Genomic DNA, 18,586 nt, shown 5'->3' on the forward strand with positions numbered 1-18,586 from the left:
GATTGGTTGTTTCACTAACTAATCAGAGTGCTCCAAAAGCGTTACAGACAGACGGACTGATTAAGCCCTTTATTATATAACAGTGGTTCTCAAACTTTTTTTCTTTTGTGGACCACTTGGAAATTGCTGAGGGTCTTGGTGGACCACTTAATAAACTTTTTTTTGCTTTACAAATCAAAGCACACAACTCGTATTTTTGTATTATATATACACATATATGCATGTGTGTGGCCATATGTATATCCCATGCAGATAATAGATTATAACATATAGTATTATAACAATAGTATAGTCTTGTATTATAATAGTAATATTATGATAGGAATAGTAAATGTAACAGTAGTATAGTATAATAATAATAGATTATATATAGGTATGTGTGTGTATCTACACCCCACACACATACATACATGCATACATATATATGTGTGTGTGCATCTCATATAATATAACATAATAGGAGAGACTGGAATTACGCATTTGCTTCCTCCACTTCCTAGTTTTCCTGCTACAAGGCCCCACCTCTTTTACAGAAATTATACAACTACCAGGCTGTATCTCATTAGCATAATTTAGGCATCACATAGGGAAAGCAGACTCTAAAAGTTGTCCCCACCCCCGATCTGGCCTATAGGTCCCAATTTGCATTGCATGTATTTTGCCCCTCTCTTAGCATAAATTATGCAATGAGCCTCTGAACAATCAGGCTGTGAGGGGAGAAAGCAGAAGGCCCCCCCCTCGCCTAAAGGGTGCGCCCACATAAGGAGCCCTCATTTGCATATCGTTGCAGGTATTTGCATAAATCATGTAGACGGTTCTTGTTTGTGGTCAAGTTGCCCCCCCATATAGGACATACATCCCTATTTCCATATAATTTATTTGCATAAAAATATACCAAGCACTCCTCTTGCCTGCGGCTAAGCTCCGCCCCTTTGCATCATATAGCCATAAATTATGCAAAGTATTGATATGCATTGTTCTATTTATATTATATTTATATATTTCTGTGTGTAACTTATGCATGCTGTAATAACTTAATATCTAACTTATGTATTGTAATCATGCAATTAAGACACCGTCCCCGCAATTCTCGTTTGCCTAAATTACGCACATCAGAAATCACCTAAAACCCACGCTCCTCGGGGGAAGGAAGCCCCGCCCCTTTTGTACAGCTTAAGCAAATGAGGACGGAGCTGGAAGGCTGCTTGCGCCCCGCCCCCTCCTTGCAGGCATTATGCAAATCCCCGGCGCGCTCCCCACTGCCGTGGCCGGCGGGAAGCCCCGCCCCTGACGCAGCGTGGGGGGGGCGTGGCCTCCCCCGCCGCCGGGGCCTGGGACCCGGATGGCCGTTTAGTCGGTGCCGAGACGCCGAAGCTGCCACATCGGGCGCTGGGCTGGGCGGAGGGGGTGGGGACCTGCCGCCATCCGCCGCCATCCTCCGCCTGGAAGCCCCCTCCGCTCCCGGGGACCCTGCGGCCGGTGAGAGCGGAGCCCGCCCGACCCGACCCGACGAGGTGGGTATCGGCCTGCGGACACCCTCCCCGGGGCGGCCGGCCAGGCGCGCTGCGCGGAGCCCGCTGGGACGCTCGGGCCTCCGCCATCTTGTGCCCGGCTTCCTAACCCGCCCCCCCCTCCGGCTTCATCCGCATCCATCCTCCCCCCGGCGCCCTCCGGCCCCGGCCGGGAGAGCTCCCAACCCGTCCCAAATCGTTTCCTCTCTCTCCCTGCGCGGTTATTTACTGGCTGGGGGCAAGAACGGGGCTAATTACCCCCCTGGACTCCAGGGTCCCCCAAGCGGCGGAGGGGTTCAAGTGACTGTTGAGGCGGTAGAGGCCAACCCCCCCCATTATATACTCCCCAGGGGGTGGAGGAGAGGGTGCTTGGGGGAGCTGTAAATGTGGGGGACCTTTAACAGCCCCCTTCTATTTCACCCCATTGTTTTTAAGGTAAAAATTGGGGATGGGGGGTATTGGGGTACAAGCTGCTGGGGGCTCTTGCAAAGCCCTGCCCAATAAACCAGTCCCTCCTGCTCTAGGGGGTTGGTGTACCCTTGATGATATATAGGGGGGCTGTAGCTTTTGGGGGTGAAACTGGAGGTTTTCTGGGCTCCCCCTTGCCCCCCCCCAGTGGCCACACCCTCCCCAACCCCCTGCCCAGGTTTTGGAGTGCATGAGGGGGCTAAGATTTAGGGTATAAGCAGGGAGTGGGACCCTTTTATACCCCCCCTCTTCAAAGTCGGAAGCACCCCAAAATGCATGGAGGCGGCTGCTTTATGGCAGTAGGTTTGTTTTTGGGGGTTGGCCCCCCAGATTGGATCTCTGTCAGCTTTTTGGGGGCATCTGAAATGGATTGGGGATGCTAAGCTACCTGGGGGGAGATATCGGGGTTCCCCCACTGCCTTTGCGGGGCTTTGCTCCCTTGAACCTCCCCCCAGCTGGTGCCAGTCCCCGCTGAGATCCAGCCCGCCTGGCTGCCTCTGCAGTGGTACCCAGCACCCCCAGAAAATTGGGGGCGGGGGAGCGCGTTTTCACTGCTTTGCCTGTTTCGGTGCTGGTTTGGGGATGGTATTCGGGTTAGCTCAGCCCCCCCCCGTACCCACTTGCTTTGGGGTTTTCTGGGATTGTTGGAGTGTCTTGAATGGAGGACTTGATTTGGGGGGGCTTCCCCTGATACCCCCTAGAAGATGTGCCCATAGCCATGGAGCAGCCTTTCATGCGCCTCCTTTATTGTTGGGGTATCTCAGGGGGAGGTGGGGGGTGTTGACCTGCCTTTCGTGCCCCCTCTGCAGGTTGTTTTGGGGTCTCCTGGGATTCATAGAGTCACACATGTTGGGGTCAGAAGGGACCTCAATAGATCGAGTTTGATCCAGGGAGGGCTTTGATTTGGGTGATACCTTCCCTGATACCCGCCCCCAACCCCTAGGAAGTGCCCATGTGGCCTCTGAGCTGCCTTTAATGCCCCCTTGAGTTGTTTTGGGGGCTCCTGGGATTGTTGGGGTGCATTAGGTAGGCATTGATATGGGACATGCCCTCCCTGATACCTGCCTAGGAAACACCCCCGTGCCCATTGAGCTGCCTTTCACATGTCGTAGGGGGGCTGGAGGGGTGTCTAGCTTCACCCCAAAACCCCTCAGCCACCCAACATACTGGGAGCACTCCTGAAGCAAGGTCTGGAGCTCCCCCCTCTTCTGTCATTCCCCCCCAGCAATGAATAGACCCCAGATCCATCCCTTTAATTTGGGAGGGGGGTCTTGGGGAAAGGTGGAGCTGGTTTCACCCAGCCCCCACTGTCAATCAAACTGGGGTGGGCTTATTTCCATGCAGTTTTGAGGCGGAAATCAGAGCTTTGGGAGTCTCTGTTCTCCCAGGATTTTTCTCACCTATTCTGCTTCAATAAAAGCCATTGGTTTTTAACCCCCTCCTGGCAGAAGGCCGCAAAGGACCTTTTTCATACCAGCCGCTCTGGCTTTGCCAGCTGCTCTTCTTTTATGTTTATCGAGGTACCTGTGACATTCAGGGGACTGCAGAGACCCCCATCTCACCCTCTCCATCCCGAAATTGCCACTGAGAGGTGGAAACCCCCTTGGAAATCTGAAGGTTTAAATAAAAACAGACTATTCACGGCAGGCTCGGTATCTGCGAATGCAGGATGAAGGCAGATGATTAAATCTAGCTTGGAGGTTTTAATTGGCTGGGGTGGGGGGGTATTAAAAAATGGGTGGCGAAGCAAGGAGAGATTGAGTGAATAAATAAGAAAACTTCTTAGTGGGTTGTTCTGGTTTGGATTTTAGATGAGCTCTGAGGGGGGACAACCCAGCCCCTCTTGCCCCCTAAAATTTCCTGGTGGCTGGATTGTTTTGGTGGGGGGGCATCATGGGGGTGCCTTGGATGCTCCTGGGAAGGGGGCTTTTTTGGGTGCAGGCCTGGGCCTGAATGACATGGGGGAGTAGACAGCCCATCATTGGTCTTGGAGTGAACCCTAGGCTTGGAAGGAGGTTAAGGGGGTCCCCCCCAAACACCTCAGCCTCTTTAATACTGGGTGAAGGGTCAGATTGGTGTGGGGGGGCAAATTATAGCTACCACCTTCTTCTGCTTCACCCCCATAAATGCATCCCTCAGCCATGAATATGGACCAGAGGAATCCATTTTGGCGGGCAAAAAGAGGATTAACCATGTTTTATTAGGTCAGGAACACCCAGACCTAGTTGAAACATGTCTGAATTTGGGGTGTCTTTGCCACCCCCAAACCACCAACTGCAGAGCTTCTAGTCAGCCACACCGGTGCCAGTGGGGATTAATGGCTTCTTAATTGATTTGCGGAGAACACCCAGGCGCCCGCCTGTTAATCGATGGTTTTTTATTCCCTCTCATGATGACATGCTCTCTTTTTTCCTTCCTGCCTTTAACACATCCCTGTTTTCCAGGGACAGACCTCTTCCTTCACCTCCCTCCGCCCAAGGAGCATCCACAGCAAAATGGGGTGCATAGTTATGTGGCTATAACTAATTAGTACCTCCCCAGACCCACACAGAGGTGGGGGGGTGGCAGTAATTAGGTTGTATGCAGTGCCTCATTGGGGGTCATTCAGAGTTTCAGGAGTAGATCTCAGGACCTCACGCTGGGTTTGCAGAAAGCAAGGCAGCGTGGCACCTTGGAGACTAACCAGTTGAGAGAAGCAGCATTATCTGAAGGCAGCTCCCAAAACATATTGGGGTGAACTAGAGGTGGGGGGGCATATCATACATCATTCCAATATCAGATCAGCACTGATATAAAGGAAATTGAATACATTGGAAATCATTCATGTCGGGCTGATTAGTTTATCGATAAATGGCCCCTGTGTGCGCGCAGCCACAGGACAGTGCAGGCAATGAGGCCTGGCAGTGTGGAGAGTTACCAGCTGGTAAGCCTGGTGTGGGGGGTAGATCAAGGCTGCTGCAGGGAGATAGGAGGGGGGCTGGAGCTGGGACACGGGCAAGTGCTGCCCAGCTGGGGCGGAACAGAGCCACGGCTCTTTCAGGGGGGCACAGCTCCCATTGCTGCTTGCCCACTTGTCCTGCCACTGCTCCCACACTCATCAGGGTGGTGAGGTAGGGCATGTGCCTCCAGATCTGCACAGGCAGGCTGGGGCTGTGCTGAGCTTTTCCTGGCAGGGCTCAGAGGGGCTGCACTGAGAAGTGGGGGGAGCGCTACAGTCACAAATTCACTACCCCTTCCCAGTGCTGAGCATGGCGCAGCCTCAGCCCGCCCTGTGCAGATCTATGGTTACACCCCCCACCCGGACAAGCAGCGGGAACAGCCGAGCGAGCACTAGACGAGCTACTGAACCAGCAGCGTGTGGTAATGGGAGATGCCCGCACCCCCTAGATCAGCCACAGCTCTGTCCCATGCCTGCCCCAGCTGGACAGCACTTGCCCCAGCCCAGCTCTTCCCTCCCTTGATCTGCCCCTCCACGCCCCTTCCCTTCCCCCCTCCCCCAGCCCCACCAGCTGAAGACAGCTCTCCACACTGCAGCGCTGGTATTAGAAATTGGATTGGTATCAGCCGATATACCTCCTTAAAAATCGGCTATCAGTATCAGCTGCAAAAATCTCTTACCGTTGCACCCCTAGAGTGAACTTTTAAAGGAGGCTTGGGTTTGGGGGGAGGGGGACAAAAGAATGGTGAACACCTCCAAAAAAAGAAAGCCCAGCCCACTTGGGCAGAGAATTGTATGCTGGGGTACATGATGAAAAGAGCCTCTTAAGGGCCCCGGTTAGGCAGAATAAATGAGCAGTGGACACCCCCCAAAAAGAAAACCCAGCTGACTTCAACAGAGAATGGGTGGTGGGTTGTCTTCTGATGTTCACAGGCAGTATTAATGTCACTGTCAGCTATTTCAGGCAGACACTGCCCCTTTGCAATGGAGCCCAGAAAGACCCCCTTCCCAACTAATCTTTCTGTTTCCATCTCATCCCTTTTCTGCTTAATACAGATTTCTGCTGTGGGGGTGGGGGGAAATGACTTGCGGGTGGGTTTGTTTCTAGCCAGGTTGCTTCCAAGCGTCAGCTCAGGGCCCAGGCATCGTCAGAGGAGACAAACGCAATGGTAGGGCTTATTGAGAAGGGAGTTGGAAACAAAACAGAACCTTTCCATGATTGATGTCCTTTTATAAACCCACAGTGTGTGCACACCTCGAAGACTGTGCTTGGTTCTGGTCTCCACACCTCTGAAAGAATATAGACCTGGAGAAGGCCCAGAGGAGGGCAGCAAGGATGATGTGTGGTGTGGAGGGGCTTCCATAAGAGGAGAGGCTAATGAGAGAGAGAGTCTGTGGGTTGGATAGAAGGACAGATGGATGGATAGATAAAATGGATAGATGGACCGTGGGATGGATGGATGGATGGAGTGTGGTGGGTAGACAAGGGTGGTTGGATGGATGGAGTGTGGTGAGTAGACAGACAGGTGGATGGATGGGTGGAGTGTGATGAATGGAGTTTGAGGTGGATATATAGACATGTGGACAGATGGCATGTGGGACAAATGGACAGATATGGAGTGTGGGGTGGGTAGACGGGGCTTGTGGGGTAGATGGATAGACATGTGGACAAGATGGCATGTGGGACCAGTGGTGTGGATGGATGGATGTGTGGCTTGTGGGGTGAATGGATGGAGGGACAGATAGTGTGGGGTGGACAGATAGGCCTCCTCAGTTTAGAAAAGAGACGCCTGTTGGGGAACATGAGAAGACATGGGTGCCGCACTTCAATAAGGAGGTGGAAAAGCTTAAGAGGGTCCACCTGTATGATCAGAGACTTGCAAAGCAAGCCATACAAGGAAATGCTGAGGGCCCTGGGCCTCTTTAGCTTAAAGAAGAGGAGGTTTGAGAGGGGACTTGATAGTGGCTTACCACTATCTCAGAGGAGTGCATAAGGAGCTGGGTGAACAGCTGTTCGCTCGAGCATCCCTGGGGAAGATCAGGAGCAATGGATATAAGCTCCTGGAAGGCTGCTTCAAGCTTAATACCGGAAAAAATTCCTTCACAGTCAGGGTGTCTGGACTGGATTAAACTCCCTCAGAGGTGGTGCAATCACCTACCCTGGAGGATTTCAAGAGGAGACTGGACAGTTACCTTGTTGGGTCACTTGACCCCAGTTGACTTCCTTCCTAGAGCAGGGCGCTGGACCCAGTGGTGTGCAAGGTCCCTTCCAGCTCCTAACAGTCTATGAATTTATAAAATATACTGTATGGCAAAGAGAAAGCCAGTGGGGATTTATTATCAACTATCTTGCCAGATGAAAACCAGGGGTCACAGCATGAAATGTGCAGGCCTTCAGTTTAAAACAGACACAAGGAAGTTTTTCCTTCCACATGGATAATTAATCTTTGGAGGAAAGGGGCATCGGGAGCTATTGAGCGTGGGAGTGAGGGGAGGGGCACAACCTCTGAATCAGAGCTTCCTAGACCTTAAATGCTGGAGGCTGCAAGTGAGAGGGGAATGCGGGGGGGAACCCCAGTCAGAAGCAGTTCTTTCTCCCTTCCAGCATCCACAATCTGCCCCAGTGCAACATAGGAGACTAGGTAATAGAGACCTGTGGTCTGACCCAGTTCTTAGGGTTGCTGCTCAGGGATGATCTACGCCAGGGGTGCTCATCATCTGCACCACTGTTATCAAAATCCTAGGTCCACGTATGGCATCACTAGGAGCATTGGGGGCAAGACCCAGGAGATGATTCATAGATGTTTGGGTCAGAAGGGGCCTTAGCAGATCATCAAGTCCAACCCCCTGTCCTGGGCAAGAAAGAGCGCTGGGATCAGATGACCCCAGCCAGGTGCATGTCCAGTCTCCTCTTAAAGACCCCCAAGGTAGGAGAGAGCACCGCCTCCCTTGGGAGCCTATTCCAGATTTTGGCAACCCTTACTGTAAATAGTTCCTCTCTATTCGGCCTTAATTAGGCCTCATCTAGAGCTCTGTGTGCAGTTCTGGGCTCCACATTTTAGACACGGAGAAGTTTGTGAGGATCCAGGACAAGGATGATCAAGGGCTTCGAAGACGAGTCCTACGAGGAGAGGCTGAAGGAGCTGGACATGTCCCAGCTTGTGGAGAAGGCACATGATAATCTTCAGATATTTGAGGGCCTAATATAAAGAAGAATGGAAGTATTTCTACCTGTAGACTTGAGGTGGCAGCCAAGGAGGTTTGAGATTGGATCTCAGGAAGAACATCTTCACTGTTAGAGCAGGGAGGCAGTGGAATAGACCAGGGGTTCCCAACACCCAGGCTGTGAAGGGTTGTCTGCCAGTCTGCAGGAGAGTTGGCTGCCGGACCGGAAGTCTGGAAGTATATTACAGTAAAAGTTCTGTTATCCAGCATCCCCCACTTCTTCCACCGCATCTGGGGTGTTGCTGCCCCTTCTGTGGCATCACTGACCCTCCTGCAGGCCCTTCAGGCCCCATGGGACAGGGAGGTGGGCCCCACGGAGCCTGCTATGCCCTGGGCCATGGGGGCTCGGCAGCACAGGCTGCTTTTCCCCCAGCCGTGGGGGCTCGGAGAAACTGGAAGTGCCATGGTGGGCATTTCTGATTTCACTTAACCGGCATGCCGGCTTGTAAGGTAAATAGAGCGTGCTGGCTTATAAGGTGTAATGGAGCTTTTACTGTACTGAGTATAAAAAAAGGGTTGGTTGTCTGCCCGCAGTATGTCGGTCACTGCTGGTCTCCAGTTTGCCGGTCCGCAGTCAATTCCGGTCTGCAGTATGAAAAGGTTGGGAACCATTGGAATAGATGCCTAGAGGAGTTATGGGCTGTCCATCACTGGAGCTGTTCAAGAAAAGATTGGGCAGCTACTGTTTGCGGATAATTTAGGCATGATAGTGTTCTGCTACCCCTGGTCTGGGATGATCTAGCCTTGATGATGTTTTGCTATGGGCTGCTATTCCCGGGTCAGGAATGATCTAGGCATGGTGACGTTCTGCTGTCCCCTGCTTGGGGGTGATCACGACGTGACTGTTCTGCCATGTTCTGTTCTCCCCTGGTCTGAGGTGAACTGGGCATGACGATGTTCGGCCGATGTTCTACTCGCCCCGGTCCAGGATGATCTAGGCCTGATGATGTTCTGCTGTGTTCTACTATCCCCTGGTTGGGACTGATCTAGGCATGATGGTATTGGACATGACTACTCTCCCCTGGTGCAGGATGATCTGGGTGTGACGATGTTCAGCCGATGTTCTACTACCCCAGGGTGGGGATGATCTAGACATGACTATGGCCTGCTCTGTTACTACCCTGGTCCAGAATGATCTAGGTGCGCTGACATTTTGCTATGTTTACTACCCCTGGTCCAGGTTGTTCTAGGTGTGATGATGGTCTGGGATGACCTAGGCACGATTAAGTTTAGTTGTGTTTTACTGTCCCCTTGTCCGGGATGATATAGCCACAGTGATGGTCAGAGATGATCTAGATATAACTATATTCTGCTTTGTTTACTTCCTCTGGTTTGAGGTTGTTCTAGCTATGACAGTGGTCCAGGATGACCTACACATGATTATATTTTATTACCCCCTGGTCCGATCTAGGCATGACAATGCTCAGGGATGATCTACGCATGACGATGTTCTGCTCTGTTTACTACCCTTGGTCCAGGATGATCTGGGCGAGATGCTGGTTGGGGATGATCTACATGTGACAATGTTCTGCTGTGTTCTACTTCCTCTGGTCACCATGATCTAGGCAAAGCAATGCCTATGTTCTGTCATGGGGATTTCTCAGCCTTCTGAGCCTTGCTGATTGCTGCTCCCCTCCTTTTTGCTTGCATTGGGTGTTGGTTGCAGACTTCTGGGCTCTGCCAGTGCTTCTGCTGAGACTTAAAGCCAGAGGTTTGTGGCTCAGAGTCAGACTGATGCCACATTGCGGGTCAGGAAGGAATTTTACCCCCTGATCAGATTGGTATAGCTGGGGAGTGTCGGTTTTCCTCTTGTGGAGTGTCTATTAACCCCCTTCTTAATTTGGCTTCAGTCTTTAGCTCATCTAACTCTGAGCCCCTACTGCTCAGTAAAACTTTTACTTTTTAATCGGGCAAGAAACCGGTGTGGTGTTACACCCAATGAGGCACTGCACCACCTGCACCCCCACCCCTTCTAACTCCTAGATCCACCCACACCATGTCTCTCTCGTAAGGGCGTATTTCTTGAGCCACATGATTGGTAATTCCTCGTTATTCCCCCCCTCCCCCCATTAATTCCTACCCAGCAATCCTTGTTCTGAAGGGGGTGTTTCTTATTAACCAGGTCTTGTTTTCCATCTCAGTTAACCAAACCTAGTCTTTCTTGAGAGTATTTTGTGTTAATCTCTTTGTGAGCACCTCCTTTTCTGCTGGGCTTAGCAGTATCTTTTTTATTAGGAGAGTGTGTGTTTTTTGTTTTTTTTCAGTGGATCCATGCATTATATCCTGCCCTGTGAGGGAATATTTACCCCCAACTCACGTAGCAGGAGGGAGCATTTAAGCTTCCCTTAGAGCCATTGGGTGGTGGCTAAGCCCAGGCTGGGAATGGTTCCTGGACTGTACCAGTGTCCCTGCTGGGACCAAAGGGTACTGGCTAGAGGGTCTTGCTCCACTGCCCGGGGTCAGGCCAATACCAGGTTTCGGATTGGGAAGGAATTTACCCCCTGGTCAGATTGGTATGGATTTGCAGTAGGTTTTGGCTTCCTCTGTAGTGGGGCCATAGTCACTATCTGGGAGTCTCTTGAGTGTACAGAATCATAGAGAAGTAGGTCTGGAAGGGGCCTCCAAAGGACACCTCTAGTCCAACCCCCTGCCTGAGGCAGGTTCAACCCCATCCAAACCATCCAGCATTAACAACCTTTTTTAAAGGGGTGGTGACTGCCGTGGTCCCCCTGGTTTCCTCGTAGCAGGTTTGGGTGGGATGTTAGATATTGTGTCAGGGTTGACAGTTGCTTGATGAAAAGGTTAGGTTAGATGATAGGTCTGTCTGGGATGGTTTGGACAAGCCTGATCCTGCCTTAGGCAGTGGGTTGGACTAGAGGTAGCCTCTGGAGGTCCTTTCCAGCCCCACTCTGCCTGTGACTCTGACCTCTGGAGATCCCTTCCAGCTCCATGTCTCTAATATTATAACTCTATGATCTCTGGAGGTCCCTTCTAACCTCATGTCTCTGTAACTGTATGACCTCTGGAGGTCTCTTCCAGCCCAGCTTCTTTATGACCATTACTTTGTGACCTCGGGAGGCCCCTTCCAGCCTGACTTCTCTATGATAAGGGAAAGGAAATCTTTTTATTCCCTCCCTTTATTCTCCCTTCCCAAAACAAGGTGCATCATATTTGGGGGTGCAGGGTATCCAGCTAAGTGTGGTAGCAAAAGAGTTTTGGCCCCGACTCTGTGTTCCATTGTTACCAATCCCTTCTTCACAGCCTCTGCTTTCAACCCCCTTGTTAATAATACTCTGTGATCTGCATTCAGGGGATACGCATTGGTGCACATGCAACCCCCTTTGGTTCCCGGTCTGTCCAAATATAGAAGAACTAAATGTCTAGCTCTTCTAGGCCTAGGTAGAAGACCTGGAGACAGTCCAGAGAAGGGCTGCAAGGATGATGAATGCTATGGAGGGGCTTCCAGATGAGGATCAATTGACAAGTCCAGGCCTGGTGGGCTTAGAAAAGAGATGCCTGAGTGGGGACATGAGAAGGGTTTGCAAAATACTACACAGTGAAGAGGAAGTCAGTAGGGATTTGTCTTTTACTGCCTCTCACAATACAAGAATTCCCAGATCTCCCTGTTCTAGCCCACAAACCTCCTGAGCTGGGTGAGGATTATAAAACCCAGGCGTCTGTTCTAACTGGCTAACTACCTGAGCTGGGAGGGGTAGAAGCCAGGTGCCCATGCTCCCTCTTCTAATCCACGAACCTCAGGAGGTTCATGGGTTAGAACAGGAGGATCTGGGAGTCCAGATGCCTGGCTTCTGCTTTTCATCTAGAAGGAAGTGTGTGTGTGGGGGGGGGGTGTGGATTAGAGCAGGGAGTTCTGGGAACTCGGATGGCTGGATCCCCCTCCATGCTCAGTGTAGGGAGTGAAGACTGTGGAGTGAGGGTGGGGTGGGAGTCCAGATGCCTGGATTCTCTGGGAGGGGAGTGGGGGCTAGAGGGCTTAGACCAGGGTTGGGACTGGGAGCCTGGACACCTGGGTTCTCTCCCTGCTCTGGGAAGAGAGTGGGGGCTGGGACTGAGAGCAGGGGAGCCTTGGAAGTCCAGGTGCTTAGTATCTCTTCCCAGCTTTGGTCAGGAAGTGGGAGCTGGAGGGCTTAGAGCAGGGTGGAGGACTGGTAGCCTGGGTGCCTGGGTTCTCTCCCTGCTCTGAGAGGGGGGTGGAAGTGGGGTGAAAGTAGGGAACAGGATACATTTTTCCTCTCGCCACCTCTGGGCAGGGAGTTGAAGCTAGAGGGCTTGGAGCAGTGGTGTCAGGGGGCAGGCTGGGAGCCTGGATACCTGGGTCCTGCCCTCCTCATCCTCACCTCTCCTCCCCCTCTCCAGACAGGCAGGTTTCGCGAGGCGCCGGAGGAACCATCGTACTCAATGACCTTCCAGCGCGATGTCCGATCGTCTGGGGCAGACAGCAAAGGGGAAGGATGGAAAAAAGTATTCGTCGCTCAACCTGTTTGACACATACAAGGGGAAGTCCTTAGAAGTCCAGAAGCCCACAGGTGCGGGGGCAGGGGGACACCCTCCTGGGGCAGGCAGGGGCTGACACTACCCGCTTCCAGGGGCAGGGCACTAGGGTGCACTGTGCTAGGGTGGCAGTTGTCACCCACACTGAGCACTTGCTCGTACTATCCACTCCCACTGCAGGCAGAGCTGGTGTGGAGTGGCTCTAGGTGGCACTGTGCTGTCAGTTAGGTGCGGTGGGAAGGTGTACTGATCCAGTTTCAGGTTGGAAGTGGGTGCTGGGGGCTGAGACCCTGGACTCCTGGCTACCCTTCGAATTCTGGGACAGGGCTGCGGGGTCTGAACATCTGAGTTCTCTTCTCTTTTTGGTGGGGTCTGGTATGTTCCAACCAGGGAGGGTGGTGCTGGGAGCCCAGGTGCCTGGGTTCCCTCATAGTTTGGGGTCTGGTGGGGCCAGTGGGATCTAGTAGGTTAGACCTGGGAGCCTGGATACCTGGGTTTCCCCCCTTTTTTGGGATAGAGCAGGAGGGGCTAGAAGCCTGGATGCCTGGGTTCTCTTCCCCCACTCTGGGAAATGAGTGGGGTACATGGGATGAAAGTGAGGGGCTGGGAACCAAGGTGCCTGGGTTTCTTCCTCGTTCTGGTGAGGTCTGGTAGGATAGAGTAGGGGGGACTGGGAGCCCGGATGCCTGAGTTCCACGCCCAACTCAACAGAATCTCTCAAGCTGGGGAAGATTGGTGGGGCCAGGAGCCTCAAGGGGATCCAGCAGGGTGTGCCTTCCCAGGTAGGCAGGCTGGGCAGGTGGTGCTGTGCTGGGGCAGCACTTTCTCCTCTACGTTGGGCATTTGCTCACACCATTGCCCCCATTTCAGGCAGGGCTCAGAGGTGGGGGTTACTTCGATGCATGACCTGCCCTATGTCTCCACCCCACTCTCTCTCCCCTCCACCCTCCTTTGCTCACAGTAGCCCCTCGCCATGGCCTGCAGAGTCTGGGGAAAGTTGCTATTGCTCGGCGCATGCCGCCGCCCGCCAACCTGCCGAGCCTGAAAGCAGAGAACAAAGGCAATGACCCCAACGTCTCATTAGTGCCAAAAGACGGGACAGGATGGGCAAGCAAGCAGGACCAGCCCGACCCAAAGAGGTAAGGAGGGGTGGGGGGCAAGATATGATCTGGTGGCTCCTGGGTGTAGATGAGCACTAGGGGATAATGGAGCAGCGGGGGGAAGAACTGGGGCAGTAGGGATCCTGACTGAGTAGGGGGTGCTGAAGTGTTGGAGCAGGGGACCGTGACTTTGGGGGGGGGATGGGGCTGGGGCAGTACACGGCTATAGGGTGGAAGATTATGGCCGGCTCAGGCAGTGGGGCAAGGAGCCCTGCGTGACTAGTGGTGAGAGCAGAGGGCCTGGCTGCCTGGATTGGGGGTGGCAAGGGAGTGGGAGACCCTAGTTGGTGTGGGGGAACAGGGTTGGGGGACCATGGCTAGCTGGGGGTGAGGCCAGGGGACTGTGGCTGGCTGGGGGGTGAGGAGGGGCTGGGGCAGTAAGGCAGGAGATTCTGGCTGGCTGGGAGGCAGGGGAAGGTGGGGCCCTTGGCTGGCTGATGGTGGAGACTTGGTTGAGGAACCCTGCCTGCCTGGGGCAGGGGTTTGGAGTAGGATCCTTCCCTATCTCACTGCCCTGGTAAGTGCCCCAGACTGGGGTCTCCTGGGCTTGTCCTCCCTGACCTTGCCCCCCTTGCAGTACCGATGCCTCAGCAGCTCCGCCGCCGGAGTCGCAGTCACAGCCGGCTTCACAGACGCCTGCCTCCAACCAAGCGAAGCGACCCCCAGCACCCCCCGAGGTGAAGGCTTGGGCAGGGGTGGGGGGGAATTGGGCAGGAAGGTGTATGCAAGCCCCCTGATATAACTTATCAGACCTCATTTCTTTCCCAAAGCAGGAGGATCTATAGCTCCCCAAGAGACCCCACTGCCCTTTCAGAGCTGGAGATAACCCAGGTGTCCAGAGTCTTAGCACCCCTGAGACCCACTGCCCTTCTAGAGCTGGCGAGGACCCTGGTGCCTGGGCTCCTAACTTCCCAAGAGACCCTACCACCCTCCCAGAGCTGGGATGAAATCAGGGTGTCCGGACTCCTTGCTGAACCCCTCTCCTCCATCAGCCACTCTAACCCAACCCTAACTAGACCCCAGTCCCCCTCCATAGTGGGGATGGTACCCAGGTCCTGTCCCCTACACCAGTCAGTCCCTGCCCCATGGACAGTTCCCGGGGGACGTACCTGAACCTCCCACCCCCGACTGACCTTTTGGTGAGGGTCTGTAAGTGAAATATCTTGGGGGGCTGAGGCACTTTGGGGGTTGTGCCTGCAAACTCACCTCCCTTTCTCTGTTTCAGAATCCCCCCACAGCAGCAGGCGGGGTAAAGTCTTGGGCTCAGGCCAGCGTTACCCATGGAGCGCAAGGAGATGGTGAGGCTGGGCACCAGGGGGTGCTGTGTGGTGGGGTGAGACGGGGAGAAGTCCTCCAGGGTCATAGGGTTGTAGGAGTTCATTGGTCCTCCAAGGGTTTAGAGGAAGCAGTCTGTGTTTTCTTCAACCTCTTTGGACCCCCATAGGCATGGAGGTGGTAGGCCCTTGGTCCTCAAGGGTCATAATGGTAAGAGGCCATTGGGCCTCCAGGGTTGCAGACTGGGCTTTCCCCTCTTTGTTTTCTAGGGTCATAGAGGTGGCAACCCCTTTCTGCCTCTTGGTCTTCCTGAGTCATACATGTGGGGAGCCCTCTGGTCTTCCCAGGATCATAGAGAGGATAAGTGACTCCTCACTCCCCCTGTCCTTAGAGCCTGGATGACCAGAGAGGCAGAAGGACCATAGAGGATCTTGGTCTTCCTGGGCAATAGATGTGGGCTGGAGAGGGGCAGAAGACCACCCCTAACCACCCTCGCTCTTCCTACAGGTGGAAAGGGATCAAACCTACTGTCGCGATTCTCTCGCGAGGAATTTCCGACCCTGCAGGCGGCTGGCGACCAGGACAAGGCTGGCAAAGAAAGGGACACTGCCGATGCGTCGTATGGGCCAGGACCAAACCTCCGCCCCCAGAGTGAGTCTCACCTTGCCTCTGTTTCCCCTGTTCTTCATAGCTGTTTCCTGGTGGGGCACCTCGGCCTGAGCCAGCTGCATTGTGTGGAAGTTGGAGGTGGCTAAATTTGCCCACCTCCACCCCAGTAAAGATGTGGGCCTGTTAGTTTAAATAATAGAAGAGGTATTAGTTTACAAGCTGCTGCTTTTTTTTTTTAAGACCAAAGTGGAGCTCAAAAGGTGGTTTGTTTGGTTGTTTTGGGGCTTTTTTGGGGGGGGGGGCAGTAAGGGTTGTCAGTAAAAGTGATGCCTATATTCTACCATGATTGCCTCCCCACCCTTTGTTTCTGCTCCATGTGTCAGGATGGTTTTTAAACCTCCTTCCCAGGCATTGGGTCTTGGCTACAGCAAAAGTTGTGCATGGTGACTGGGCTGTGCCCATGCTCCTGCTGGAAGCAAAGCCGGAGGTTACTGGCTAAAGGGTCTTGCCCCTACTCTCAGGATCAGACCCACACCATATTTGGGGTCAGAAAAGAATTTTACACCATGTTCGGATTGATACGGACTGGGGTGGGGGTTGCCTTCCTCTGTAGTGGGGAGCATGGCCTCTACCCAGGGCGGCTTGAGTGTATATTTTCAACATTTTATAGAAAGAAAGACATAGGTTGCTGTGGCTCCTTTGCTTTACCTGTGGCAAGTTTCATAGTTTCTAGGGTCGGAAGGGACCTGAACAGATCATCGAGTCCAACCCCCTGCCCTGGGCAGGAAAGAGTGGTGGGGTCAGATGACCCCAGCCAGATACCTATCCAGCCTTCTCTTAAAGGCCTACAAGGTAGGGGAGAGCACTGCCTCCCTTGGAAACCCATTCCAAATTCTGGTCGCCCTTACTCTGAAGAAGTTCTTTCTGAGGTCCAGCCTGAATCTGCTCTCTGTCAGTTTGTGACCATTATTCCTTGTTACCCAAAGAGATGCCCAGGTAAACAGAGCATCTCCAGTTCCTTGCTGTGCCCCCCTAATGAATTTGTAGGTGGCCACAAGATCACCTCTCACCTTCTCTTGTAGAGGCTGAAGACACCCAGGTCTCTTAGTCTCTCCTCATAGGGCTTGGCCTGCAAACCCTTAACCATACAAGTGGCCCTTCTCTAGAACTTCTCAAGGTTATCCAAATCCTTCTTAAAGTATAGCACCCAAAACTGTATGCAGTACTCCAACTGCAGTCTGACCAATGCCGCATAGAGGGGAAGTATCACCTCCTCGGTTCTGTTTGTCATGCATTTGCTGATGCATGATAAAGTCCACTTAGCTTTGCTGATGAGTGTTCAGTCTGTGTTGTCAGGGCGGAGGAGTGGTCATATAGCATCATAGAAAATTTGGGTTGGAAGTGATCTCAGGAGGTCACATCTAGTCCACCCCCCTGCTCAAAGCAAGACCAGTCCCAACTAGATCATCATCTTATGTAGAGTTGAGATGGATTTGTCTGGGATGGTTTGGATAGGCCTGATCCTGCCTCAAGCAGGGGATTGAACTGTATGTGACCTCTGGAGGTCCCTTCCAGCCTGACTTCTCTAGGAGTCTCTGATTTTATGAAAAAAGTGGAGCAATCACTTTATAAATACCGTATTTCATGATGTGCAAGTCAAAGTTTGGAGCCAGAATATTTACCTTTTTAAATTTCCTCCTTGACTTATACACCATATCAATACTTTTGACCACAGCCCTGACCTGACTCAGACTTCTTCATTTACCGACAGTGTGGGGCTCAGGCCCAGCCCAAGCGCAGTCTATAGGCCTTACCATAACCATGGAGACGCCGCTCAGTCAGGCGCCAAGCCCAGCCCTGTCCCCTGCAAATGATGCTGCCTGGGCTGCACAATCTGAGCCCAACCCTGTCCCCTGCGAGCAGTGGTGTGGCACATGTCCATCCCCCGGATGCCCAGCGTGAATGGGGCTGGTATAAGTCAACCCCATATTAATGATCCAAAAAGTTAGGTCTATAAAAATCCTAACTTTTTGGATCAGAAAACTGGGGTCGACTTGCATACTGGAGACCATCAAATACAGTAAATAAAAAAATACCCAAAGAGGTGGCCAGAAGAAAAACAAAAGAAATTCTTTTTGTCCAGGGGTAGGCAGTTATTTGGGCCCAAGGGCCACATAGCTCATCAAAACTCCCTATTGTGTGCCATGTCAGCACCACTACCCCTGCCCCCCTACCCTCCCCCACCATGCAGCAAGTCACCAAAACTCCCTATAGGGTTTTCAGCAGTCAGTGAGCAGTGTTGGGGAGCAGGACCTGCAGGCTAGGCTGGGATCATGGGGCTGGGTTGCACGGTGTGACAGCTGGGGCCGGGGCTGGGGCCGGGGCTGGGTCCTGGGCCAAGCCACAGTCCACTCCTTGCACGCCTTGCCCTGTAGGGGGTAAGGGGAGGGTGTGGTGATATGGGGGGGGTAAGTGCTGCCTAGGAGCCAGCAGTGTTCTCGTGGGCAGTGCAGTTCGTGACACTCTGCACGGAGCTGAGTCCCACCCAGGGCAGCCCACACTGCACTCCCACCCACACGTGCCAGCCCAGCCCCAACCAGTGTGCAGCTCCCAGCCCACCTGTGCCTCTGGTCAGTAAAAACATTTCCCCTAGGCTAGAAAGCCAGCCTGGCTGCAGCAGTCATTCTCAGTGCTGCCCCCATCCCCTGACTCATCTCCCCCTTTGCCTTCCAGATGCGACGAGCTGGCGGGATGGAGGCGGGCGGGGTGCTGATGGGGAGCTGGTGCCCGAGGAGCGCCCCGGAGCTGGCCCGCAGCCCTCTGGGCCCCCCCAGTTCCCTCCCTACCGGGGAATGATGCCACCATTTGTGAGTCCTGAGGGGAAGGGG

At 53.2% G+C, this 18,586-nt stretch overlaps 1 protein-coding gene across 1 annotated transcript in view; it reads left to right on the top strand.

Moving 5' to 3' along the window:
• The first annotated feature begins 1,310 nt into the window (after positions 1–1,310).
• PRRC2A (proline rich coiled-coil 2A) overlaps positions 1,311–18,586 on the top strand; it is a 33,129-nt gene continuing 15,853 nt past the window's right edge. The window contains exons 1-7 of the mRNA XM_090028400.1: positions 1,311–1,514; positions 12,520–12,689; positions 13,616–13,793; positions 14,392–14,491; positions 15,040–15,112; positions 15,597–15,740; positions 18,432–18,565. Coding sequence (XP_089884526.1) covers positions 12,578–12,689; positions 13,616–13,793; positions 14,392–14,491; positions 15,040–15,112; positions 15,597–15,740; positions 18,432–18,565 — 741 coding nt within the window. The 5' untranslated portion in view covers positions 1,311–1,514; positions 12,520–12,577. The remainder of the gene's footprint in view (positions 1,515–12,519; positions 12,690–13,615; positions 13,794–14,391; positions 14,492–15,039; positions 15,113–15,596; positions 15,741–18,431; positions 18,566–18,586) is intronic.

Source organism: Crocodylus siamensis, chromosome 15 (genome assembly GCF_052110815.1).
Source record: "Crocodylus siamensis isolate JL-2025a chromosome 15, ASM5211081v1, whole genome shotgun sequence".
In the NCBI taxonomy this organism is placed as follows: domain Eukaryota; kingdom Metazoa; phylum Chordata; order Crocodylia; family Crocodylidae; genus Crocodylus; species Crocodylus siamensis.